Source organism: Pleurodeles waltl, chromosome 1_1, assembly GCF_031143425.1.
Source record: "Pleurodeles waltl isolate 20211129_DDA chromosome 1_1, aPleWal1.hap1.20221129, whole genome shotgun sequence".
Classification (NCBI taxonomy): domain Eukaryota; kingdom Metazoa; phylum Chordata; class Amphibia; order Caudata; family Salamandridae; genus Pleurodeles; species Pleurodeles waltl.
The window spans coordinates 301,516,639-301,543,951 of NC_090436.1; the positions used below are offsets into that span (position 1 = coordinate 301,516,639).

The 27,313-nt window shown below is 45.8% G+C and overlaps 1 protein-coding gene across 1 annotated transcript in view; it reads right to left on the reverse strand.

Annotated features, from left to right (window-relative positions):
• DHX29 (DExH-box helicase 29) overlaps window positions 1-27,313 on the reverse strand; it is a 935,315-nt gene that overhangs the window by 427,139 nt on the left and 480,863 nt on the right. The window contains exons 7-8 of the mRNA XM_069222079.1: window positions 15,971-16,097; window positions 15,123-15,278 (exon numbers count right to left, since the gene is read on the reverse strand). Of these exons, the coding sequence (XP_069078180.1) occupies window positions 15,123-15,278; window positions 15,971-16,097 (283 nt within the window). The remainder of the gene's footprint in view (window positions 1-15,122; window positions 15,279-15,970; window positions 16,098-27,313) is intronic.

Consider the following 27,313-nt stretch of genomic DNA (forward strand, 5'->3'; position numbering starts at 1 on the left):
AAAACACATGTCCCTCACATTTCTGTGGCAGAAAGTTCTGGAATCTGAGAGGAGCTACAAATTTCCTTCCACCCAGCGTTCCCCCAAGTCTCCCGATAAAAATGATACCTCACTTGCGTGGGTAGGCCTAGCGCCGGCGACAGGAAACACCCCAAAGCGCAACGTGGACACATCCTAAATTTTGGAAAAAAACAGAGGTGTTTTTTGCGAAGTGCCTACCTGTAGATTTTGGCCTCTAGCTCAGCCGGCACCTAGGGAAACCTACCAAACCTGTGCATTTCTGAAAACTAGAGACCTAGGGGAATCCAAGGAGGGCTGACTTGCGGGGCTCGGACCAGGTTCTGTTACCCAGAATCCTTTGCAAACCTCAAAATTTGGCTAAAAAAACACATGTCCCTCACATTTCTGTGGCAGAAAGTTCTGGAATCTGAGAGGAGCTACAAATTTCCTTCTACCCAGCGTTCCCCCAAGTCTCCCGATAAAAATGATACCTCACTTGCGTGGGTAGGCCTAGCGCCGGCGACAGGAAACACCCCAAAGCGCAACGTGGACACATCCTAAATTTTGGAAAAAAACAGAGGGGTTTTTTGCGAAGTGCCTACCTGTAGATTTTGGCCTCTAGCTCAGCCAGCACCTAGGGAAACCTACCAAACCTGTGCATTTCTGAAAACTAGAGACCTAGGGGAATCCAAGGAGGGCTGACTTGCGGGGCTCGGACCAGGTTCTGTTACCCAGAATCCTTTGCAAACCTCAAAATTTGGCTAAAAAAACACATGTTCCTCACATTTCTGTGGCAGAAAGTTCTGGAATCTGAGAGGAGCTACAAATTGCCTTCCACCCAGCGTTCCCCCAAGTCTCCCGATAAAAATGATACCTCACTTGCGTGGGTAGGCCTAGCGCCGGCGACAGGAAACACCCCAAAGCGCAACGTGGACACATCCTAAATTTTGGGAAAAAACAGAGGTGTTTTTTGCGAAGTGCCTACCTGTAGATTTTGGCCTCTAGCTCAGCCGGCACCTAGGGAAACCTACCAAACCTGTGCATTTCTGAAAACTAGAGACCTAGGGGAATCCAAGGAGGGCTGACTTGCGGGGCTCGGACCAGGTTCTGTTACCCAGAATCCTTTGCAAACCTCAAACTTTGGCTAAAAAAACACATGTCCCTCACATTTCTGTGGCAGAAAGTTCTGGAATCTGAGAGGAGCTACAAATTTCCTTCCACCCAGCGTTCCCCCAAGTCTCCCGATAAAAATGATACCTCACTTGCGTGGGTAGGCCTAGCGCCGGCGACAGGAAACACCCCAAAGCGCAACGTGGACACATCCTAAATTTTGGAAAAAAACAGAGGTGTTTTTTGCGAAGTGCCTACCTGTAGATATTGGCCTCTAGCTCAGCCGGCACCTAGGGAAACCTACCAAACCTGTGCATTTCTGAAAACTAGAGACCTAGGGGAATCCAAGGAGGGCTGACTTGCGGGGCTCGGACCAGGTTCTGTTACCCAGAATCCTTTGCAAACCTCAAAATTTGGCTAAAAAAACACATGTCCCTCACATTTCTGTGGCAGAAAGTTCTGGAATCTGAGAGGAGCTACAAATTTCCTTCCACCCAGCATTCCCCCAAGTCTCCCGATAAAAATGATACCTCACTTGCGTGGGTAGGCCTAGCGCCGGCGACAGGAAACACCCCAAAGCGCAACGTGGACACATCCTAAATTTTGGGAAAAAACAGAGGTGTTTTTTGCGAAGTGCCTACCTGTAGATTTTGGCCTCTAGCTCAGCCGGCACCTAGGGAAACCTACCAAACCTGTGCATTTCTGAAAACTAGAGACCTAGGGGAATCCAAGGAGGGCTGACTTGCGGGGCTCGGACCAGGTTCTGTTACCCAGAATCCTTTGCAAACCTCAAACTTTGGCTAAAAAAACACATGTCCCTCACATTTCTGTGGCAGAAAGTTCTGGAATCTGAGAGGAGCTACAAATTGCCTTCCACCCAGCGTTCCCCCAAGTCTCCCGATAAAAATGATACCTCACTTGCGTGGGTAGGCCTAGCGCCGGCGACAGGAAACACCCCAAAGCGCAACGTGGACACATCCTAAATTTTGGGAAAAAACAGAGGTGTTTTTTGCGAAGTGCCTACCTGTAGATTTTGGCCTCTAGCTCAGCCGGCACCTAGGGAAACCTACCAAACCTGTGCATTTCTGAAAACTAGAGACCTAGGGGAATCCAAGGAGGGCTGACTTGCGGGGCTCGGACCAGGTTCTGTTACCCAGAATCCTTTGCAAACCTCAAAATTTGGCTAAAAAATCACATGTCCCTCACATTTCTGTGGCAGAAAGTTCTGGAATCTGAGAGGAGCTACAAATTTCCTTCCACCCAGCGTTCCCCCAAGTCTCCCGATAAAAATGATACCTCACTTGCGTGGGTAGGCCTAGCGCCGGCGACAGGAAACACCCCAAAGCGCAACGTGGACACATCCTAAATTTTGGGAAAAACAGAGGTGTTTTTTGCGAAGTGCCTACCTGTAGATTTTGGCCTCTAGCTCAGCCGGCAGCTAGGGAAACCTACCAAACCTGTGCATTTCTGAATACTAGAGACCTAGGGGAATCCAAGGAGGGGTGACTTGCGGGGCTCGGACCAGGTTCTGTTACCCAGAATCCTTTGCAAACCTCAAAATTTGGCTAAAAAAACACATGTCCCTCACATTTTTGTGGCAGAAAGTTCTGGAATCTGAGAGGAGCTACAAATTTCCTTCCACCCAGCGTTCCCCCAAGTCTCCCGATAAAAATGATACCTCACTTGCGTGGGTAGGCCTAGCGCTGGCGACAGGAAACACCCCAAAGCGCAACGTGGACACATCCTAAATTTTGGAAAAAAACAGAGGTGTTTTTTGCGAAGTGCCTACCTGTAGATTTTGGCCTCTAGCTCAGCCGGCACCTAGGGAAACCTACCAAACCTGTGCATTTCTGAAAACTAGAGACCTAGGGGAATCCAAGGAGGGGTGACTTGCGGGGCTTGGACCAGGTTCTGTTACCCAGAATCCTTTGCAAACCTCAAAATTTGGCTAAAAAAACACATGTCCCTCACATTTTTGTGGCAGAAAGTTCTGGAATCTGAGAGGAGCTACAAATTTCCTTCCACCCAGCGTTCCCCCAAGTCTACCGATAAAAATGATACCTCACTTGCGTGGGTAGGCCTAGCGCTGGCGACAGGAAACACCCCAAAGCGCAACGTGGACACATCCTAAATTTTGGAAAAAAAAACAGAGGTGTTTTTTGCGAAGTGCCTACCTGTAGATTTTGGCCTCTAGCTCACCCGGCACCTAGGGAAACCTACCAAACCTGTGCATTTCTGAAAACTAGAGACCTAGGGGAATCCAAGATGGGGTGACTTGCGGTGCTCGGACCAGGTTCTGTTACCCAGAATCCTTTGCAAACCTCAAAATGTGGCTAAAAAAACACATGTTCCTCACATTTCTGTGGCAGAAAGTTCTAGAATCTGATAGGAGACACAAATTTCCTTCCACCCAGCGTTCCCCTAAGTCTCTCAATAAAAATGGTACCTCACTTCTGTGGGCAGGCCTAGCGCCCACGAAAGGAAATGGCCCAAAACACAACGTGGACAGAACATTTTTTCACAGAAAACAGAGGTGTTTTTTGCAAAGTGCCTACCTGTGGAGTTTGGCCTCTAGCTCAGCCGGCCCCGGGAGGGGGGGGGGCAGAAATGCCCTGAAATAAATCTGCCCCCACCCCCCCCTTGCCTACGGGGTCGCTCCCCCTGCGTGACATTGGCGCCAAAAAACAAATCCCCGGTGCCTAGTGGTTTCTGCATTGAAATGGCCTTAATACAATTTGCCCCCCAGGGGAGCGACCCTTGCCTGATGGGTCGCTCCCCATCTCGAAAAAAACAAACAAACAAAAAAAAAAACAACACAACAAAAAAAAAATCCCTGGTGCCTAGAGGGTTCTGCCCCCCTGGAGGCAGTTCGGCCTAATAATAGGCTGATCTGCCCCCGGGGGGGCCGAAATGGCCTAAAATAAATTTCCCCCCCCCAGCCCCCACCCCCCCCCCCCGCAGCGACCCTTGCCTACGGGGTCGCTCCCCCTGCGTGACATTGGCGCCAAAAATCAAATCCCAGGTGCCTAGTGGTTTCTGCCCCCTTGGGGGCAGATTGACCTAAAATCTGCCAATCTGCCCCCAAGGGGGGCAGAAATGGCCTAAATACAATTTGCCCCCCAGGGGAGCGACCCTTGCCTGATGGGTCGCTCCCCATCTCGAAAAAAACAAACAAACAAAAAAAAAACACAACAAAAAAATGTGCCCTGGTGCCCTGAGGGTTCTGCCCCCCCCTGGGGGCAGTTCGGCCTAATAATAGGCCGATCTGCCCCCAGGGGGGGCAGAAATGGCCTAAAATAAATTTGCCCCCCCCAGCCCCCACCCCCCCCCCGGGAGCGACCCTTGCCTACGGGGTCGCTCCCCCTGCGTGACATTGGCGCCAAAAAACAAATCTCCGGTGCCTAGTGGTTTCTGCCCCCTTGGGGGCAGATTGACCTAAAATCGGCCAATCTGCCCCCAAGGGGGGCAGAAATGGCCTAAATACAATTCGCCCCCCAGGGGAGCGACCCTTGCCTGATGGGTCGCTCCCCATCTCGAAAAAAACAAAAAAAAAAAAAAAACACAACAAAAAAATTTGCCCTGGTGCCCTGAGGGTTCTGCCCCCCCCTGGGGGCAGTTCGGCCTAATAATAGGCCGATCTGCCCCCAGGGGGGGCAGAAATGGCCTAAAATAAATTTGCCCCCCCCAGCCCCCACCCCCCCCCCCGGGAGCGACCCTTGCCTACGGGGTCGCTCCCCCTGCGTGACATTGGCGCCAAAAAACAAATCTCCGGTGCCTAGTGGTTTCTGCCCCCTTGGGGGCAGATTGACCTAAAATCGGCCAATCTGCCCCCAAGGGGGGCAGAAATGGCCTAAATACAATTCGCCCCCCAGGGGAGCGACCCTTGCCTGATGGGTCGCTCCCCATCTCGAAAAAAACAAATAAACAAAAAAAAAAACACAACAACAAAATTTGCCCTGGTGCCCTGAGGGTTCTGCCCCCCCCTGGGGGCAGTTCGGCCTAATAATAGGCCGATCTGCCCCCAGGGGGGGCAGAAATGGCCTAAAATAAATTTCCCCCCCCCCCAGCCCCCACCCTCCCCGGGAGCGACCCTTGCCTACGGGGTCGCTCCCCCTGCGTGACATTGGCGCCAAAAAACAAATCCCCGGTGCCTAGTGGTTTCTGCCCCCTTGGGGGCAGATTGACCTAAAATCTGCCAATCTGCACCCAAGGGGGGCAGAAATGGCCTCAATACAATTTGCCCCTCAGGGGAGCGACCCTTGCCTGATGGGTCGCTCCCCATCTCGAAAAAAAAAAAAAAAAAACACAACAAAAAAATTTGCCCTGAGGGTTCTGCCCCCCCCTGGGGGCAGTTCGGCCTAGTAATAGGCCGATCTGCCCCCCCTGCCTAAAATAAATTTCCCCCCCCCCCCCCCCCGGGGGCGACCCTTGCCTACGGGGTCGCTCCCCCTGCGTGACATTGGCGCCAAAAAACAAATCCCCGGTGCCTAGTGGTTTCTGCCCCCTTGGGGGCAGATTGACCTAAAATCGGCAGAAATGGCCTAAATACAATTTGCCCCCCAGGGGAGCGACCCTTGCCTGATGGGTCGCTCCCCATCTCGAAAAAAACAAACAAACAAAAAAAACACACAACAAAAAAATTTGCCCTGGTGCCCTGAGGGTTCTGCCCCCCCCTGGGGGCAGTTCGGCCTAATAATAGGCCGATCTGCCCCCAGGGGGGGCAGAAATGGCCTAAAATAAATGTCCCCCCCCAACCCCCCCCCCTCCCCCCGGGAGCGACCCTTGCCTACGGGGTCGCTCCCCCTGCGTGACATTGGCGCCAAAAAACAAATCCCCGGTGCCTAGTGGTTTCTGCCCCCTTGGGGGCAGATTGACCTAAAATCGGCCAATCTGCCCCCAGGGGGGCAGAAATGGTCTAAATACAATTTGCCCCCCAGGGGAGCGACCCTTGCCTGATGGGTCGCTCCCCATCTCTAAAAAAAGAAACAACAAAAAAAAAAACACAACAAAAAAAATTTGCCCTGGCGCCTAGAAGTTTCTGCCCCCCCTGGGGGCAGATCGGCCTAATAATAGGCCGATCTGCCCCCAAGGGGGGCAGAAATGGCCTAAAATAAATTGCCCTCCCCCCCAGGGAGCGACCCTTGCCTAAGGGGTCGCTCCCTTTGCGTGAAATTCACGCAAAGAAAAAATTCCCTGGTGTCTAGTGGTTTCTACCCCCCTTGGGGGCAGATTGGCCTCATCAAAATAGGCCAATCTGCCCCCAAGGGGGGCAGAAATGGCCAAAATATAATTTTCCCCCAAGGGGAGTGACCCTTGCCTAAGGGGTCGCTCCCCACCAAAAAAAAAAGAAATGAAACATAAAAAAAAAAAAAAAAAAATGGTCCCTGGTGCCTAGAGGTTTCTGCCCCCCCTGGGGGCAGAAAAGGCCTTCTCAAAAAAATGCCCCCCCTGGGAGCGAACCTTGCCCAAGGGGTCGCTCCCTTTGTGTGTTTCAATAAAAACAAAAAAAATCCCTGGTGTCTAGTGGGGTTTCAAAGCAAGCAAGCAAGCAATCCGGCTTTTGAAACCCTGGGAGGGACTTCAAAGGGAAGGAAATACTTTTCCTTCCCTTTGAAGCCCCTCCGGACCTCCCAAGTGATTGAAAAAGAAATGCTTTTGCATTTCTTTTTCAATCGCGCTGGAAGCAGAGCTTCCAGCGTGACTAGGGAGGCCTTTGTGACAAATCAGCGCGCGCTCGCGCGCTGACGTCACAGGGGGGGATGGGGGGGGGGTCGGGGTCTTCCCCTTCCATCCCGACTTGGGGGGGGAAGGGGAGTGCACGGGGGCGCGCTAGCGCGCCCCCAAGTTCCCCTGTGCCTAGGATGAGATGATCTCGTCCAAGGCACAGGGGAACTGTAGCCTTGGACGAGATGATCTCGTCCAAGGCACAGAAGGGGTTAAGTAAATCTGGAGAAGAGTCAAAATCCATGGGTGTTGCGTGGGAAAGCCCACCTCAACGGCCATGGAACGCCCCAGCGCCCCAGGCACAGAGTAAGGCAACGCAACAACTTGCAATGCTTTGCCTTAGTCCATATCTATGAGGCCATGAAACGTCACACAAAGTAGTTTTGGGTGGCCTCAGAGATATGGTTGAGAGACTTGCGCCACCAGAGCGTAAAAAAAGTGACGTTCCGGCAGTGCAAGCCTCTCGTAAATATGCCCCATACTATTCAAACAATCTTCAATGTGCTATCAAGGAGAGTTGATATATTGGTCTGTCAGACAAGCTCTTAAGAGACATTACAGCTTGTTTTCAAATAGAATCTCAAATTACTATTCAATCTTACTTTAACCAATTAATGGTACAGTTAGCAAACGGACACCTTTCCCAAAAATAATTTGCAATTTAAAGGTAAGATTTGATTTCATAGATGAACAAAAAAGGTTTGAATCATGTTACAATGGCATCCTTAATTCCAAACGGAGATTCTTTTGTGCACCTCAAAGTCAAACCTTATCAATGACTCGGGTGTTTTAAGAGCACCCATGCAAATTAACTTGATTGCATGGCAGAACATGCAAGGCACACACATTCTGTTTTACTTTTCATGCCTAATGAAAACCAAAGTGAAACACAGAAAAAAGTACCTTGGGGTGTATGATTAAATGGCACACAGGCCTACGGTGCATGGAGGAGAGTAAACTGTACAAGCACAATAGGGGTGTGTTTCATATTAAAAAAGCAAGAGACGTTGTTGCTCAGTATCTGTGGACAGGCTGTCTTTCAGACAAATGAGGGTGGGTGCAGTCCCAGACTCCATGCACCCTCTTCGAGGTAAACATCAATACTGGAACCCCAAAGGCATCCGAGAGCGAAATAGGTGTTGATCAGACAAATAAATCAAAACAGGAAGATTTTATTCAGTTTACAAAATTGAGACGAGGCTCTGTCATACCTCATATGTCAAAGCTCATTCGGAGAGGGAAAACCTGTTTTGGACGATCTAGGAGGCTACAAATATCAGATTTACCCCTCCTTATAGATTCAATACATTGAGAGACTTGGGCTCTGTTTTTCGGGTAACTTCAGTCTCGATTTCCATTAGAAAAATTAGCAACCATTTTTCCAGCAAAATTTTGTTGGATTAGATACTTAGTCACATCTAAAGTATTCATTTTTCAAGTTAATAATTGCATTAGCAATCGTGTCTGGACAGGAATAACTGATCGTTGTATAACCGAGAACATGGAAGAACACATGCCAACTTTAGGGTATCTCTCCATACTTTATGGAGTCAAACTTGTTAGCATGGTGCATTTACTTTGTCCCGAAGGTTAATAAAGGTGTCAGTCAATATTTTCATTTAATGCTGGTGGTTTAAGCTAGTTTTACAGACAACAATAAAAAAATAACCTTTGTTGCTTGAGTCAATTATTGTCCATCCATTTATGGACTGAATGAAATCAAGATTCTGTTGGAGAGTAAAATAAGCCAAAATGTAAAAAAGATTGTCTGCATAAGTTTGAAATGGCACATCAGGCTTAAAAAGGAGTTAAAGTACTGGATGAGGGTAGTCAAAATATATGAACTCTGAGGGAAACTACAAGTTATGCAAGTCTAAAAAGTGGAAAATCTCCCCAAACCAACTCTGGCTAACATACTACAAAAGATCAGCACACCCCAAAAACCATATAAATCATAAACTGCAGGAGCGTACGGTCAGAAATGTTGATTGTCACTGAGAGTAGCAGATCATCCATCAATAATCTGTAAAATGAAAGACTGGGCATTGGATAGGGACGTTACTATGCTCCTTTGTGGATGTACACCCTGACTGCCCATAGCCCCACATGTTTGGACTTGATGGTCATTTTTTCAATATGTTCAAAGAGAAAAAGCACTTAAAGATAGGGTGATAACTGCAACAGCACCCAGGTCCAGCAATACCTTTTTTAATGGGTCACCCAAGTAAGCCTCAAATAAAGCCAGTTTGAAAGGAGCAGAATGCAGCTTGTGAGAAAAGTGCAGTTGATGAAATGGGTGCATAATGGTTGGAGTACATCCAACAACGAAATTAGGATAGGAGTACTTGTCTCCTATATGCAGTATTACTAGATCTAATAACGCAGGAAAACCTCTATCGGTGTGGTTTCTTCAGATTAAAAGAGCTGTTTCTTGATAGGCCAAGCATTTTGTTGTATCTTCCAGTGGGTGGTCCCTCATGTATGTTTATGTTTTAGTCTATTTTACCCCAGTATGTCAGGTAGGAAGAGCTCTATATTTTTTAATTCTACGTTTAGAAGATCAGTCTAAGCTAGGGGCTGAGCTGAATACCATATCAACTCCTGGTAGAGTTCTCCAGGTGGGCATGATGGTATTCTAAGTGCATCCAAAGTGCCGTAAAAAGCGAGTGCACCAGCAGGTAGGTGTAAAGTACATAGTAATGCAAAGTGACCTTGCTGCACTGCCCTGCACCACAGGGAACGGGGTGAAATGCACCGTATTTACAAGATACAGTGCATTTCTATCCTTTCCCCCTGCAATGGTGGAGAAATTGCAGACTAGCCCCAACGCAGGATTCTGTGCTGTCAGCAGAGTTGTTTCTGTCCGGGAAGGGACACCTTCCTGCACAAAACAATCCAGAGAGGCATTTTCCTCTTTCTATGTGTGTTGCAGGATGCAGCCCACAATTAAAGAGGAAACAACAAAGAGAAATAACAATATTTCTCATTGTTGAGCCTTCCCTGAGGAGGAGTACAGTTTTTAAGCCCTCCCAGGTTTACAGATTCTTTAAATCTGGGAATGTGGTGTCAAAACCCATGGGTGTTTACATGGGAACACCCACCACAACGCCCATGGTATGCCTCTCTGACACAGTAATAGACAATGCAGCGACTTGCGCTGCGTTGCCTTACACCATATCTACAAGGCTATGAAAAACCACGCAACGTGGCTTAGCATGGCCTTGTAGATATAGGTCTACAATACGTGCTGCCAGTGCAATTCAAAAAGTGATGTACTGGTGGCGCACGGGGCTTGTAAATAAGCCCCCAAGTCTGAAAAATTGACACTGGAATACTACTGATTTAATAACAGAGCTTTACGTTTGAGAGGTCAATTGCTTTGCATTTCTAAATTCAAAGATTAGTAGACCTGCCAAGTCACAAAGTTCCATTGTGTGTCACATGATACCAGTTTTTTTCACACAGTCTCCCAGTGAAGAGCCAATACTGCACAATGGAAGACGAGATGCGATGAAAACTCTCTACAGATTGCAGGTTTTCACCTTGTACGTGGAAGGTCTGCACTGCTGATGACCATCAGGTGCTTTGGAATCTCTCCAGGACATGGCAACAGCCACGGACGCTTTTCTTGGTGTTTCTGATTGATATTGGGATAGTTTGCTCTCAAGCCTGTACCACCAACCCCCCTTTAATTTGCCCCACCTCTTCCAATGCCCATCCAGGTCTGAAAGGGCTGTGGTAGGGTTAAAGCTTCGCCACTCTCTGGACCTGCACTTCCCAAACTATGGGTCGCAACCCTCAGGAAAGTGGTGAACTGATATTTCGTAGGTCGTAAAAGACCGAGTAATAAATAAAGATGCCTGGAAAATTCTGTGTTTATCTTGTCACATTTGCAGGTGCTCCAAAGACAGAAGTCAAACTTCAGGCGATATCTTCTGACAAGTTACAGTGGATTCTTTTCACATGGGGTTTGATGTTTACTAACGTTCTCTTACTGCAAAGTGAGAGGAGTTTTTAAAGTGAATTAAGTGACTACTGCTGGAGCAAAGGGAGTGTGAAAGTAAAGGCTATATGATGTTGTTTTATTCAACACACAACAAAATGTAAATACATGTAAAACTGTATGCATTGAGCAGTTAGTAAAGTAAAAATAAAACACTTTTTTTTGTAATTCTTAAGTGTGATGGAGAAAGCAATTTCAATAGTATAAAAAAATCAAATCACTTTACCTGGTGAAGCATAAATGATGAATATTTACACAACCCCAATTTAAACACATGATCATTTGTGTGCTATATCGTTTTAGCAATAAAACTGTATGTCTGTGCAAATGAGGTGGCCATTTCCATGGACAATGTGCTGTCTGTAAATGACAATATGCTACCACGTGATGCTTTGGTTACATTCACAAATAATCCTGCCTCATGTTAATTAAAGGTAGGTGGGTTGCAAATGTTTTAGACCCCATCCCTTTAAAGGCTCCTTTCTTTCTCCTTTTCTTTCATAAAGTGAAAATCTTTTCAAGGTTGGGAGGGATGGATTACAGTTAGCAGAGTTACCATCGATTATTTCAAATGTGCTGCAGAATATCTGTGCAGTTCAAGGATACACTACTGCTATTCCTGAGAGCCATGTCATACACTAGACATAAAGCAAGAATATAGTCTTCTTAACGGGTATACATGTCTGAAAGCTTAAGAAAATTTCATTTGCAGAGCACAGCCAACAAAATACTTGCCACGTGTTCAGAAGGATCACCAAACCAATGAAATCATCTGTAACATTTACTTTTTTCTACCAAGAGTCCTGAGAGGTTGAGGCAAATCCAACATGGGGATTTAAAGTATTCAGGATAACACAGTGAACACTATACCACAACAAGAATGGTGGCTTTTTGAGGGCCTTGGCACGATTTACTATTCAGAATTTTTATTAAGGGAAAATCTGCAATACAATAGCATGATCAGCTAAAGAACCATAGATAACTTACACGCCTCCATCTCTGATCCCTGAGATCCCCTAATATTAAATGAATACTTGGAAGGGAGAAAAAAAATCACAGAGCCCAACACCTCATCAAACCTGCTTCAATAACAGCAACCAGACCAAGCATTACAAGTAAAGTTAAATTCTAGAAATCTATGCTATGGACAAGCAATGGTCTGGTATTAACTAAAAAACAATTCAAGGTCACTCTGTTTTTAAGAGAGGTGTTAGTATTGCCTCATTCTTTATAGCTGCTTGTTAAAACTATAGTACTGAGGCTGCAAACTTCAATAGTAGAGTGTCTTTTTCTAAATCCTGTTTTATTATGGTTTGTGGCTATTGAGGTTGTAAAGCTATAGGTCCTTAGGTCCAGGGAGCTGTAGAATGATTACACTAGGAACAACAAGTCTCTCAATAGTGTTGTTTTCACCAAGCCAGGTGGTATCCACAAAAATATCAGCAGCTACAATTATTGCTGCTCTCCTTGGAAGCTTTTATAAGGGTCTTCTTGGGCCTAAGACAGTCAGCCCATTCACCCCGACTTTTTATGTTGAGTATAGCAGCGCGCAAGCGCTGCATTTCCGATGTGTTGGTATCTACGTGGGCTTTTAACCACGCCTACCTCACGCACATCACTTTTACTCGTTCGTTGGCTTGCCGTTCAAAAATCCTTTGATGGCAATGGTAAATGCTTTACATTTGTCCTGCCTTGGGGTGGTTTTGTTACTGCCTTGGAAACCGAGCCTGTTACGTGGCTAACTTCAAGTTTGCCAATATGTTTGGCTGGGAGCAAACTTATTTTCTCTTTTATCTCCTTCGCGCTCATGCTCATGGCAGCCTTGGCACTTTGAATTGACTTGCTTATGTCAACTGTTTTACTTTTCATTTTCAATTTATGTGGCAAGAAAAGCCCAGTTAGGAATTTTCTACGCAAATAGTTCTAACTTGAGCAAACAAGAGGCCCATGCATTGCGAATGCTTGTTTTAAAATGTAGCCTACAAGACAACTTGCTTGGCGTGGGCTGCCCAAACACATAAGATTGGTTCACGCAAGTTATGTCTCTAACTGCATTATCATGACCACAGGACTCTGGTGTTAGGACAAGGAAAATGTTGTTACAATAATCTGAGGTAGCAACCTACTGAAAAGCAGACTACAACCAGAAGAACGGCTATTGTGACGCCAATGATTAGGGTCCACTTGGTATCAGAGCACCATCTGGTGTAAGAAGGCAAATTCGGTAACCCAGTGTAAGGCTCAGCAGTCACTTAGGGGAAACCCAAAGTACTGAAGGAAACCTACAGGCAGAGCAGAGTTCCTGGAAAATGAGTTCCTGTGCAAAGGAGCCTTATAAAAATAGTTCTACTGAAAAAATGTATGAACTGAAGCAGAAGCGGAACACTGGAGAACAATCTCACACTTTTTCAGACATTTCTTGATGTCTGCACTGAAAAGCAGTTGCATATGAGTAATGTGCTGGTGAGCCTACAAGCACAAAAATCAAAACATCACAGCCAGCCTCTAAGTAATGTGAATAATGTGAAAAATTAGGGACATATTTAAGAGCGCCTAGTCCCATTCCAACGCCACATTAGCTTGATTGCGCCACTTTGTGACACTTTGCGCTACATTATGCCTGTGCTAGTCTTAATATAAGCAAAGGGGGTGTTCCCCCATTGGGGGGCTGAAAAAAATGGCCAAAGAGATTTCTTTGCGTCATTTTTTTTGGAACTTTTAGGGGCATATTTATACTCTGTTTGCGCCGGATTTGCGTCGTTTTTTTTTACGCAAATCCGACGCAAAACTAACTCCATATTTATAATTTGGCGTTAGACCCGTCTAGCGCCAAAGATCTTGGAGTTTGCGTCATTTTTGAGCGTGGACACCTTCCTTGCGTTAATGATATGCAAGGTAGGCGTTCCCTTCTAAAAAATTACTCCGAGGCATGTGCGCCGTATTTACACTCCCGGGCAAAAATGACGCCCGGGAGTGGGCGGGTCAAAAAAAATGATGTCCAGCCGCTTTAGCGTCATTTTTTAACGCCTGGTCAGGGCAGGCGTTAAGGGACATGTGGGCTCGGAAGGAGCCCAGAGGTGCTCTCCCATGCCCCCAGGGACACCCCCTGCCACCCTTGCCCACCCCAGGAGGACGCCCAAGGATGGAGGGACCCATCCCAGGGAACTTAAGGTAAGTTCAGGTAAGTATTTATTTATTTTTTTGGGGTGGCATAGGGGGGCCTGATTTGTGCCCCCCTACATGCCACTGTGCCCAATGTCCATGCCCAGGGGACATTAGTCCCCTGGGCATGGCCATTGGGCAAGGGGGCATGACTCCTGTCTTTGCTAAGACAGGAGTCATTTAAATGGGGGTTGGGAGTCAAACAAAATGGCGCAAATCGGGTTGAGGTGAAAATTTTGCCTCAGCCTGACTTGCCCCATTTTTTGACGCCCAAGCTCCATTTTCCCCTACGCCGGCGCTGCCTGGTGTAAGTCATTTTTTTTTACTCACACCAGGCAGCTCCGCCGGCTAACGTCATTCCATAAATAAGGCGCCCGCATGGCGCTTTGGAATGGCGTTAGCCGGTGTTAAATTTTTTGACGCACAACTGCGTTGGCGCAGTTGTGCGCCAAAAAGTATAAATACGGCCCTTAATGCCTGGTCAGAGCCTGTTTACAATGGGACTCTGGGTGCTTTGCAGGATAAGCATCAAAATGTTTGATGCTAATCCTGCAAAGTATCGGACTAGCATCAAACATTCTGATGCTAGACCCGTAACTACCGCCATGGTGCATAATATTTTAAATAAAGAGCACACATGGGGACGCTAAGGAGCACAAGAAAAGTGTCACTGCAGTGTGAGCAGCGCCACTTTTCTTAAACATGCCCCTAAGATTTACGTTTCCTGAAACCCCTCAATTGTGTCATAGCACAGTACTGGAAGCAAGAAAGCCCAGGTGGGAAATGAAATACACCACAACAAAACTAAAAAAGACAGGTCAAAGGATCCAAAATGAGAGCCTTTAAAAAATCATCAATTCCCACAGTGCAGACAGCAGAACTGGGAGCATCCAAGCTGGTGGAATGCAACCAATATTTTCAACTAAAGATACTCAAAACAATATTTTACATTGCAACTCCATTATGCGCACTTAAATTTTATTGCCACATTCAGAACCTTTTGCCATTATGTAACGATTTTTATGTGTTTTGATAATAGTAATAATAGTAATACCCACCCAGTGCAATGTACCTCTGCTTTTTCAACACTTCCCATCGCTACTCCTAAACCATTTCTTCTTACCTTTCTCCTCTGGAGGAGCTTCCGGTTGGTCGAACAAATTGAAGTCCAAGGGGCCTTCGGATGAATCTGATGCAGGAGTTTTTTTCCTCTCATTCTTTAGATCGGGTATCCTAATATCAGGATTAAACATGGGATGTTCTTCCAACGTGTCCATTTCTGTAGAAGGGAACATAGGTGTTTTAAAATTGGGATGGTTTTCGATGTCATGCTTGCAGCAAAATGTAGCTTAACAATTTTGAGGCTTCACACCACTTGGCGGGGGAAATTATATTTGAACATAGGCAGATTTCTCTTACTGTAACTATAAAAACTCTTTTTTATTACATATATTTTGTTATGGGTTTACTGAAAATGACAACAATTGGGTTTATAGCACACCTCATGAGATAGCGATAGAGTTTCGCTCCTGGTGGCAAAACACGTTATTTTATGAGCCTTTGTTCCATTACAGGAGTGAAATGTGGGCAGGTCAGATGGTTGAGTGGAAGTGCCTTATTCATGGATTTGTGCGTTTATTAGTTTAGTGTGGAGGTTGGGCCTGGAGGATTGCACAATTTGTTTACGAATCTCTGCGGAACCATTGCTCAGTATGGCAAGTCAGGCTTTTAAACACTACAAAGCGATCTCCCTTAACACTACCACAGAGAGCATGAACAAAACAAAAGAAAAAACACGAATCTCAAAGACTGCACTACTTACGATAGAAAAAGAGCTATGCTATGTCAGTATATTGAAGTAACATTTCCTCTATCAACCGAAGTAGAAAGAAACTTGTCAGGTCAAGAAGGGTTTATATCTGCAAACAGAAGATTGAAAGTTCAAAAAGAGTCCCAATAAGCAGTTCTTACCCTGTTGAAATCTTCTGATGCGCTCCTGCGCCTTCCTCTGGCCCTGCTTGTCCTTGTCTTGCTTGGAGGTAGCTGCCTCGGCCTTAGCATCCAAAAGTTTGGCTGTTAGCTCCAAGTATCTTTCATTCTGTTAGAGAAATAACAGTTTTTTTTGTTTTTAAATGCACACTTATTACTACCAAGGCAACCAGTCTAGACAACTCCAAAGATACCATCGCTACGGTTGCCCGGCATTGGCTTCCCAGTACTTCAGTTCCATTGGAGAAGCAGAATTGACATGGATCATTGTAAAGGTCCCACCACTATCCACCAAACATCGAATCCTTACTCGGGAATCATAAACCCAAACAGAGGACAGGAGGAATAGTGGTCATGTGTTACATTGTTGTGTGTTTTTTGCTGCTACAACAGACCCTCCCTGTTCTCTTTAATAAACCATTTCCTGATCAAAGTAAAGCATTGTATCTCAGCTTTGGATCCCCGAACCTAGACAAGCAATGCCTTTGGGCTTAACAGTAGATAATGACGGAAGCAGCCCCCAGTATTATAGGCATTCTCACTAATATCAATCACTTCTCAGTTGAGGCTAGAAGATGTATGTCAGATGTTGTAAGTGGAGGCCACCTGGCTGATGGGTTACTGGTCCACAATTATGGTGTCTAGGTGTCTGTCCTGCTATTGCTCTGCAAACTGGGCCAAGTACACTCTTTCTACACCTGACTCTCAAGATAGCAACGGTGAGCAGTTAAAGGCTTCTCAGTGACTTAGTGGGGGGCAAGAACTTAATAGTCAACCAACAGCCATATTAACGCGTTGCACAGGTCTGTACTTATCTTTTAGTTAAAACAAAGTCCTTTAATCTCACAGCGAAAGGAAATATTACACAGTTCTATAAAGGTCTCTGATATATGTCTGTAATCTCAATTATGATCTAAAGTGAGACCCTAGGTTCTCTCCAGTAGTTCTATAGTGTCTTCAGTCTCTGGTATGGAGCATGGGTATAAGCATTAATAATGCCGAGGAGCAGTTCACTCACTCTGGATTATCCTATTATCCTACAGACATGGCTTGATATGTAGATCAGTTGAACAGCTATTGCCATCTCAAATCACCCAGGCAAATGTCTTAAATTTAGACGGCGGAGTTCTCTCTGCACTCAGTATCTCGTGTCTTTCTCATCTTGGTCCCACTTTTACCTGGTCAGTGGAGATGCCAATCTGATGGCACTAGTGAACGCGTTTTGTGCCCTTTTTCCTGTAGTGGTCACTTCGTTGGTGCAGGGGCTGCTGTGGCAACCTTTCTCAGTAAATGAGCCAATGGGTGCATCAGCATGGCAGCCGGGATGGAGGGCACTTTGTTTTTGGCAGTGGTGGCCTGCAAGGCCGCAAGGGATGGGTTATCTTTTACTGCAGTTGCAGCCTGCAAGCTGGGTCTTCAGTGGGGGAATGTCTCTCTATCCCTGCCAGGCTTCCGCTTCAGAGGTAACGCAGGATCTTTAGGGTTGACCCCAGATATCAGCAGTACCATACGCTCAGGTACACAGTAGGATGCCAAATGACATGTTGTTGTTTTGCTATTAAAAGGCTTGTTGCAGTTTACAACAGGAAGTGTTTGGAAAACCAAGACACCTCTCACAACATGGACTGTTCTTGGCCTCACTCCCTCTTGCAGTCAGCTTCCTCTTGAGTTTCTTACATCACGTCCTGGAACTCTTACCCTCTCTCAGAAGACATACAGGTAGCCATGCACTAGGCATACCCTCAGCTCTCCGTGCACGAAGTAAAGACTTCAGGTGATATGAATTAATGAATTGAAATTTGGAAAGTGCACAGCTGCTCCACAAACTATCCCTCCCCTCTGGGAGATTGCCTGTCATGAACCAGAAATCCTCACAAAGGAGTTCTGAATAATTTGCAGAGCTCGCCTTTCCATGGTTACGAAGAACATGGAAGTGGGAATAAAAGTGTGGCCAAAGACACCCCACCTTGTTCCATTTCCTGGACAGGGGATGTGGATCCATCGCCTAAGGTTCTGGAAGCAATTTAGGTTGGTTCTCTTCCAAATGTTGCTTTCTGAGACGCAGCCTTTGTACAAGCTAATGGTTCTAAAAATAGGTGGCATTGATGCTGGTTCCAATCAGGGTATCAAAAAACAACCGATATTGATGACAGTGGTCCCAATACTAAGACTCTCACACGCAAGACTTACTACCACACAAGGTTGACACATCCACTACAGGTACACACACTCAACATAAACATGGAACGTCATTATACGGGTTCTCATAAAAGCTGAATTTTAGCTGTGAAGTGTCAGTAGAACGCCCTCTCCTTTGACACAGGAAAACAATACAGTCATACTTAATGAATCGAAGAAATGTAGTAAGCTTGCACCACCACTTTTTGCAACTACCCCAGAACATGGACAGTAGCCCCCTGACATTTACGGGGGTTCACTTGGTGCACTGCAATAGGTAAAAAAAAATGGTTCTTGAACTCATGTTTCTATGGATAGTCAAAATCCTCTGTGCATGTGATAGGTTAACCCGATTGCAGGGCCAAACAAAACAAAATCTGAATACCATTTTCAAATACAATCGGACACGCACGTTTACCAAGTAGGGAACATTCCTGTCCAAAGACAATAACACTGCACTTGCATAGAGCTGGTTTGTGCTGACACTGGCATGGAGTAACCAAAGTAAGATGGGCATTTGGCTTAACTAACTGGTGGAAAAACATGGTCCTTCACAACTGGCTGGCAAAACTTTTGGGGGGCATTACCTAGTCACTGCAAAAATCTCTACAAAACTGAAAATAATGGCTGTATGTTTTATGTAATCTGGCCACAGGACTTTCTCTCTGGCAAATCCGTCCCTTGACTTGTGGCCCACATACACAACTTAAAGACCAACCTCCTGATATTAATTTGTCTCTTGTAGGCAACTTAACATAAATAAGGTAACAAAAAAAGTGTAATTGTATTGATATAGTACTTACAACCCCTGACAAGGCTTCGAAGCACTTTTCGGTGAATACCACGCTACTTCTGAACCCAAAAGAATTATTGGTGGATTAGTATAGGGAAATATGAGTTCATTTGAGCAGCAGACATGTGAGTCTGTTAGTTGGATTGAATAGGATAATGGAGGGATAGAAGAAGGAACAGCTTAGAAAGTGTTAATTGTTAAATCATGGTAGGAAGATGAGGTTTGGGATGAATAAAAAGGAGAGCTGGAGGAGGGAAGAGTCTGTAGAAAGGGTTTAGGGAGATCATAGTAGTAAAATGTGGTTTGGGATGAGTCAAAGGAGGGATACATGAGAGAAGAATTTATTGAGAATTGTTTGGGAGACCATAGTAGTAAACTGAGATTTGGCGATAGCCATGCAGGATAGAGGAGGGAAGAGTCTAGAAAGGGTTATTTTGGAGATCACAGTGGTAGAATGAGGTTTGGGATGAGACAGAGTGGTGGTAGAGAGTATACTGAGAGAGGTATAGGATGAGACAGAGTGAGAGTGAGACAACCTGTTGCTGGACTCATTGCTCATGCATGGATACTTGCAAGACTGTCTTTGCTTTCGCTGCCAGCACTCTGTGATGAGGTACCTTTCCAGACAGCCTAACATTTTAAGAAAACCCTAAACTGCTATATCAAGTATTATATAGGTACCTGTGAGTCCAGTTTGATTTCAGTCTCCACCGGAATGACTGTCTGAATTGTTAATGATAGTGGTAAGCTCCCACTACCATCTTACTGATTTGTAACTGTAATATTGTAGTTACAATGTACTTTTGTGTGGGCAACACACCTTATTGAAAGTTAGCACACTACCTTTAATAGTATATCACACACGAGGGAAGACTACCATTTGCTACTAGTGCACCCCAACTGAGGATGTTGGGCTTTCCTATTGATGTGCTTAAAGACCAGTTGAGGCTGACACCAGGAACTGCAGCTGACTTTGCTTTTTGTTGCACTTTTATGATATACTGGCCTATGGACAGTCATATTTAACAAAGGTTTGCACTACAGAAACTGCAGCTAGGCCCAAGGTCCATTCTTGTCTGCTTCTCGTTGCACTTTTATGACATACCGGTCTATGGATGGCCATATTTATTAAAGGTTTGTGCCGACACAAAGTAAGGTGTTGTGAAGCTTTACAAAGTGCTGGAAACAGCAGTGCCAGACTAATGTGGGAGTCAAACCCCAATAACCAACAGAACCCCACTATTTGGATACCCTGAAATTTTCAGGCTTCAGTGTCTCCAGCTGATCTAGTGGTTAGAGACTACACTCCTTTACAGAAGAACACAATTTAGCAGAGTTAAAACAGATGAAAATATTGGGGGTGTAGAGAACAGAGTTCTCTGCCAAAAATAAAGCTAAAGTGATTTTTTACTACAGGAAATATAGGGCCATATTTATACTTTTTGACGTAAAACTGCGCCAACGCAGTTTTGCGTCAAAACAAATTGCGCCGTCTAACGCCATTTGGAAGCGCCATGCGGGCGTCAAATTTATACTTTGACGTACGGCGGCGCAACCAACAGGTGGGAGTCATTATTTCGTGACGCACACAGCGTCGGTCTGTCGTAAAGGAAACCAACGTAAATGCGACGCACATCACTGTGGGTCGATTTACGACAGCGCAATCGTGAAAACGCCGTTTTTTTTCACGCTATTGCGTTACATTTTTGCGTGAAAACTGCCCTTTCAGGAGAGGAGACCCAAAATGGATCCTAGATGCCCCAACAGACCCCAGGAGGATGAGAGCAGACCAGGAACCAGCCAGGAGGAAGCATACAGGACCCAGGACATTTATAAAAAAAAAAAGAAAGTGTCGCTTCAGTGCAGAGGAGCAGGAAATCCTGGTGAAAGAGGTGACGGAACACCAGCACCAACTTTTCATCTCCTCAAAATTGCCACTCAGTAGGAGAGAGGCCATCTGGAAACAAATTGTGGACAAGATTAACAGTGTGGCTGAAGAACGCCGGACAGTCACCGAGTGTAAGAAACGCTGGCATGACTGCAAACGTAGGACCAAAGAGAAAATGGCCAGGAACAGGAAGGCAGCAATGCAGACTGGAGGGGGGAGTCCAGCACAACAGGAGGCCCTGGACCACATGGAGGAGATGGTCGCAGCCGTCATCCCGGAGGAGATCGTCACAGGGATTCAAGGACTGGACAGCGCAGACTACCACGACACAACGCACATGCAGGGTAAGTCGCATGGGGAATTCAAATGCAATAATGAGGATTGTAAGCAGGTGGGGGATACCTACTACACAATGCATGTAAGTCAGCACATATATGAAGTGGCATGGGGAAAGGGGCACGGCAGGGGGCATGCCCAGTACTGACCGAAGCTGGGGCACGACAAAATACAGCAACCACAACAGTCCCACGGGGACATCCTGTAATTACAACAAGAGAGCCAAGGGAAAGCAGTGACAGGTGGGAAGGACACTACCTCAAATCCACATCCAGGCACTTGTCTTGCAAAATCTATTCCCCATCAACTAGGTCCCTACCTGTAATGCTGTAGAAAATACAACAACTGCAACTTAACTGCCACCACAGTTGACACTAACACCTCTCATCTCTGTGCAGCTATAGTACCAAATGGCAGGAACCCCACCCTGGAACATACATACCTAAAATAGGGGGTGAGGATGACATCTGCAATTACTCCTAGAAATAAGACAAAGGTACCAGTACACTCAAATGCCGAATGTCCATAACTGACACATACATAACCCTAAGTAAACAGCAATAGGAGCCACACAGCACTAACGACACACACATGCTGCATACGTCAGGGTCCCTCACGTGCCTGGCTAACAAGGCTACATCACTAATGTCATACTGCTCAGACAACAACATTGAGGAGGGGACACAGGCAACTGGTCACTGAAACACATCTGCACAGTCTTACAAAAAAAAAAAACATTCATACGATAAACAGGCCAATCCAGTAAGACACACATTATACCCCATCATATACAAACATCAACAATGTTTACATCCATACCACATCCTAACATTGACATGCATAGGTAATGCCATGTAACATGTACAGTTCATGCAATGTGAATAAAAAGTGTATGGGGCAGGGCCTGAGAGGCAAGTGTGCTGGCAGGGCAGTCACAACACCCACAGTCAGTCAAAGTGTAGTGTGACAAGTGAAACGTATACTTTGCGCATTAGCCTCAGGCTGGAGGCCTTTGTGCATCTTACCCTGAATGTACTAATACTCATTTGCTCACATCTAAGAGCCTCAGAGCACTTTGCACTAAATGATTCTCATTGCCCTTCCTATCAGTTAATGTAGCAAATAGTCAGTCCTAGGGTGTTGTTAATTAGTCAAATCACCCTGTTTTGCCTACTTCTGCACTGGAGTTTGCCAGAACATATTCACTCTGTGCCCCAGTCAAGGATACCGTCTGGTACGTTGCTGATAGATGTGGTAGGGTTGAAGGTCTGGCATTCCTGCGTAGGGAAACCTTGTCATCACCATGACATATGTCTTTTTAATTCACTTCCTCGTCCCAAGACACGCATGGGGGAGTTTCCAAACAGAAAATCACAACTAGATGCTGCCTGCCTTGCTGCTGATGCACAACCAGATCCCAGCCCATTCCTCTGATATGAGGGATGATGTCTCCCCTGTGATTCAGACAGGCAAGCTCCAAACTTAACATGCTGTGCTATACATAGAACAAGCAGAGGGAGAGTAGAAACTGTTAGGCACCATGATAGTTGTGTACTAATGTATTAGTCTCCTGCGGACTATTTCAATTCTAACAGTGTGTATTGTTTGGGTTATTGGGGCTCACACCTAAATTCCTACAAGTCAGTTGTACAATGAAACTTCATATCAAACAAATACTGTCTTTGTCATTTGTGTATGGGAACATACCGGAAAAGATAGAAATGTGTAGGACCTGAGTGACCACCACTTCCCTGAGAAGGTCCAAAGATGTCATGCGCTCGGATGTCTAAACATTCCTTTGATGTGGGAGACCAGAGGCACTGCTAGTTAGTCTGAGCTAAATTGAATATCTGGGTGACAGAGTTATATACAAGTGGGTCAAACTTAGTCCCCCACACCATTAGCTATCCTGCTGCCTAGAAAGCCAAGAATCACATGTAGGATAATGAGAGCCCACCCAACAAAATGTCCCTCCATAACAATAGTGAAACACCGAGGGAGGAGTAGGACCAAAAAACGCCTATTTCTAAATAATTACAAAGCAACACCTAGAGGCGACCTGGCAGACATGTCTGAAAGATCCATAGCATACATGTGACACACAGGTGGGCCATAGGCCTACAACAATGCCCTATGACGGACAGCAGATACCAAGACAAACACAGAGTACAAAGTTAAGGCATCCAAAGGCTTGTATCTTAAAGCAAAATTGTCACAACACAGACACACTAATTGTACCCTGTTTCATTGCAGAGGAACACGGATCTCCTGCCGATATGCCTGTCCATGAGTTCCCTGATGACATGGATGACGAGACCATCAACCTCCCACAAGAGACCCTTGACATGGTCCTTGCAAGCCTCCAAACCCCACCTTCAGTCACAAGGAGGAGCACAGAAGAAGCAGCCACCACAGTAGAACCACCCGCCACCCCAATTGTAAGACCTGCCAGCTCCAACACAGCTGAGGACTCTGACGACACTGGCACCAGCTTCGAAAGAACTGTCGTTGGGGTCCAGCGGGAGCTGGCCAAGGAGGTGCGGGTGGGGATGCAAACTATGGCAGCCAGCCTTGAGGGGGTGCGTTTGTGCATGTTGTCAACTGCTGATCAGGCAGCTGCAATGCAAGCCAGAACATCGCTCTTGGAGGAACTTCTAAAAACACAGAAGGAAATCTGCACAGCTGTCATCCAGTTGACACAACAACTCCAACTGCAAGCCAGTCAACGTGTGCACGAATGCAACATAGAACCCCTCAGGGCCGACCTGGCTGCCTACCATCGGGATGTGGCTGCCATTCTGAAAAACCAGCAGGCCCTCCTTGCTGCAGTACTGCCCTTCATTACTCGACAGGGATCAGCCCCCGGGATGTCTGCCTCCATGTCTTCTAACACTGAGGTGTGTGTTGCCCCTTCCCAACCAACAACAAGGATACACCAGGCAACACACACATCAGAAGAAGAAGACATGGAACAGATAACATTCACACGCAAGAGTACCCGGAAGCCCTAGTCCCTGCACCATGGCCTACTCTGACCAAGGTCTGACGTTTTGACACATGCCAGTCTCACTACAACTACCCTCAATGACTGTTCGGCAATCCACTGTATGACTTGTCCCCATTGCCAGTGAATGTCTCTCTCCTACCATTTGGCAATTCATGTTCCTCTGCACCGTCTGTGACCTCACCCCAGCATGTCAGGAGCATCATCCACACCCCGTCTGTAGGATCACCATGTAAGAATGCACCAGAACGGACTCAGCTAACATTGTGAATGGACATTTTGCATTACACCACCTACAAATAAATATCACTTGCTCACCTATTGTGTCTCTGTGTCATTTCACACTTCAACTGTGCAGTAGATAACTCCAAAGTGGCTGTGTGGCAACCATGTAGATTCTCTATACTACTGTCCTGATTTCATGTATACTGAAACATCTGTGCAGTGGCCAGGATTGCATCATAGCTTCACTATACTGAGGAAAATAACTGATGAAGGGACTAAGCACACACAATCATGCTGTGTTGGACAGAATGATGCACCATCTACAGCTATTCTAGACAACTAATGGTGGCTGAGAAATGTAGGCACCATGCGATCCTAAAATTGGAAATTATGCTGTCAAATGAAAGGAATGATAAGCAAATTACACTGCATCAATCACCCTTACGGCGTATACTTCCATGAAGGAAAGTCATGCTGAATCAGTACACACATGATGTAGGTCAGCAATGACAGCAACAAGACAAGAGTGTGAACAAATCCTCATCTACAAAGCTCTCCCAGAACTTCACAATGCTGTCCGACCTATCTATTTACCTACAATAACAAGTCGGGAAGCACTCTTTGTGAAGTAGGATACATACCAACCCCAAACCTTGATGATCAATGCACACTACCAATGTTGGTTCTCCCACATGGTGGATACTTACCAAGTTAGCACACGGGTAGCTGGCATGTTAAACCTCATTAGCCTGGGGATAGCAAGCATGGAACACAAATGTCATACTAAAACTTTCTGCTACACTGATGTCAAGGCTATGAAAAGGTAGCAACTAACGCATCAGGTAAAGGGTTAACAAAATTTTTATTTCAAAGTAGTAATAAAAGAGGCAACTAAGGGAAAGGTAAACCTACACTGATCTAACCTGACTACTACTAACCCACAACTGTCCCTAACTAACCTAAGCTAAACTTACTCTACACATGTAACGAAACGATCTAAACATCAACCCCCCACCCACCATTAAGAGACAAGACACATGCAGGACAACACTTACTAACCTACACACATACTATACTATCCTAAACAAACATATATTTTTTTGTAATTTTTTATTTTTTTTTATTTTTATTTTTTTTAATTAAACAGGAATCCCAACATTGCCCCCCACCCACCCACACAAAAATATTAGATAGAAAGAATAAGGACCCCCCACCCTCTTACCTAACACTAACTAAGCTAATTTCCTATACTTATCCTATAACTAACCCCCCAAACCCAACTAACAGTATGAAAAAGGAAAGAGGTGAGAGGGGAGGGGTAAAAGTTCAGGAGGGCAAAATGACTACTGATTTGCCCTCCGTAGTGTGCGCCGGATGGAGCGCACCTTCTTCTTCACCTCATTCATGTCCTCCGCAAGGTTGTCAACCTTGCGGATCAACCTGTCCAATTTTCTGGACAATGCCTGGAAGTCTGCAGGGTCAATAGGAGGGTCAGTGCTGGTCTGGGTGCCGGTGGAGGTGGAGGTTGTTGCTGGAGTGGAGTGGCCACAGGACAGCCCTGCTCCCAACACACGGCTGGGTCCAGGTCTGGATGAAGATGCCTGGTCCGTTGCTGTGTCCCCTTGGGCAGACCTGGTGGATGTAGTGGCGGTGGTTGTTGGTGGCACCGTTGGGGGAGCCTGTGGTGTGGCATACCACGCCCCGGAGGCCCGATCAGAATTATATCTGCGGGCCATCCTCCGATACCCACACTGCACCTGCAGGATGTGGCTGTACCTCATTGCACGGCGCTCGAAATGGTTGCGCTCTGCGGCACTCAGGTTTGCAGCTGTGAAGAGAAAAGGGAAATATTGAGCATTGAATTTACAGTGGGTTGAATACCACCATGGGTCATTTGTCCATTACTAGAAATGTATTTTTTGCAGCAATTGTTACAACATAGTTCACGGAAAGGCTCAGAGGAAGTACATGTGAATCCTGCATACCTAAGGGCATATCACACCTAGCATATACATGTCTCTACATGATGGATGACATCACCCTAAACTACTCAACCAAATCATACCTAAGGCATGAGACATTATGGTACCAGCTCTTCCGCATACTGACTTCACTACATATGTCATTCTATGTGATAACAATCACACTCCTCACTCAATGGCATTTGGAATTAGTTGTGTGCTAAGATTGAACCCCTGGCCCAGAATCATATGTCCACACTAGGGGTCAGATGTAGGAATCTTGAAATAACAACTAGCAATTATGCAAAGCAGAACGGTGTCTCTGACACCGTCTGCGAGTCGCTATGGGGTCCCGAAAACCCACCTCATGAACATCAATGATGTGGGTTCCAAGTTGCCCCACCGTAGCGACTATGGGCACTCACGGGGATGGAGGCCTGCTGGGACCAGCAGAAATCCATAGACGTGACTGCTTTTAAATGAAGCAAGTAATTTTTCCCCAAGTGTAGGCCGTTTACCTGAAAGGAAAATGAGCTGCAATTAGTTTAAAAACACAACAATCCAACTAGGAATTTTTCACGGTAATTATTGGTCCCTTAGACCGCTGGCTGTTTTGTGCAGGATTATTTTGGTCCACTCACAAAGGTGAAGGTTTACAATGAGGACCCCTTCCAGTCAGCAAGTTGGTTACCATCCACTTCAAGTGGATGATAACAGCTACTCACTTTGCAACCACGTACTCGGTTGCAAATGGGATTGCCTACCACTGTGAGTTGCAAGTAGGTCTGGTAAACCCCTTTATTATTTGCATTTTGAAAAGCATTTTGCTAATATGTACATGACCACCAAATACATTTTGGAATAGGAAACAGACGTTTGCAAATCACAAACATATATTTATGCCATTTGCAACGTGTAGACATTTTTCTCACTCTGGCCC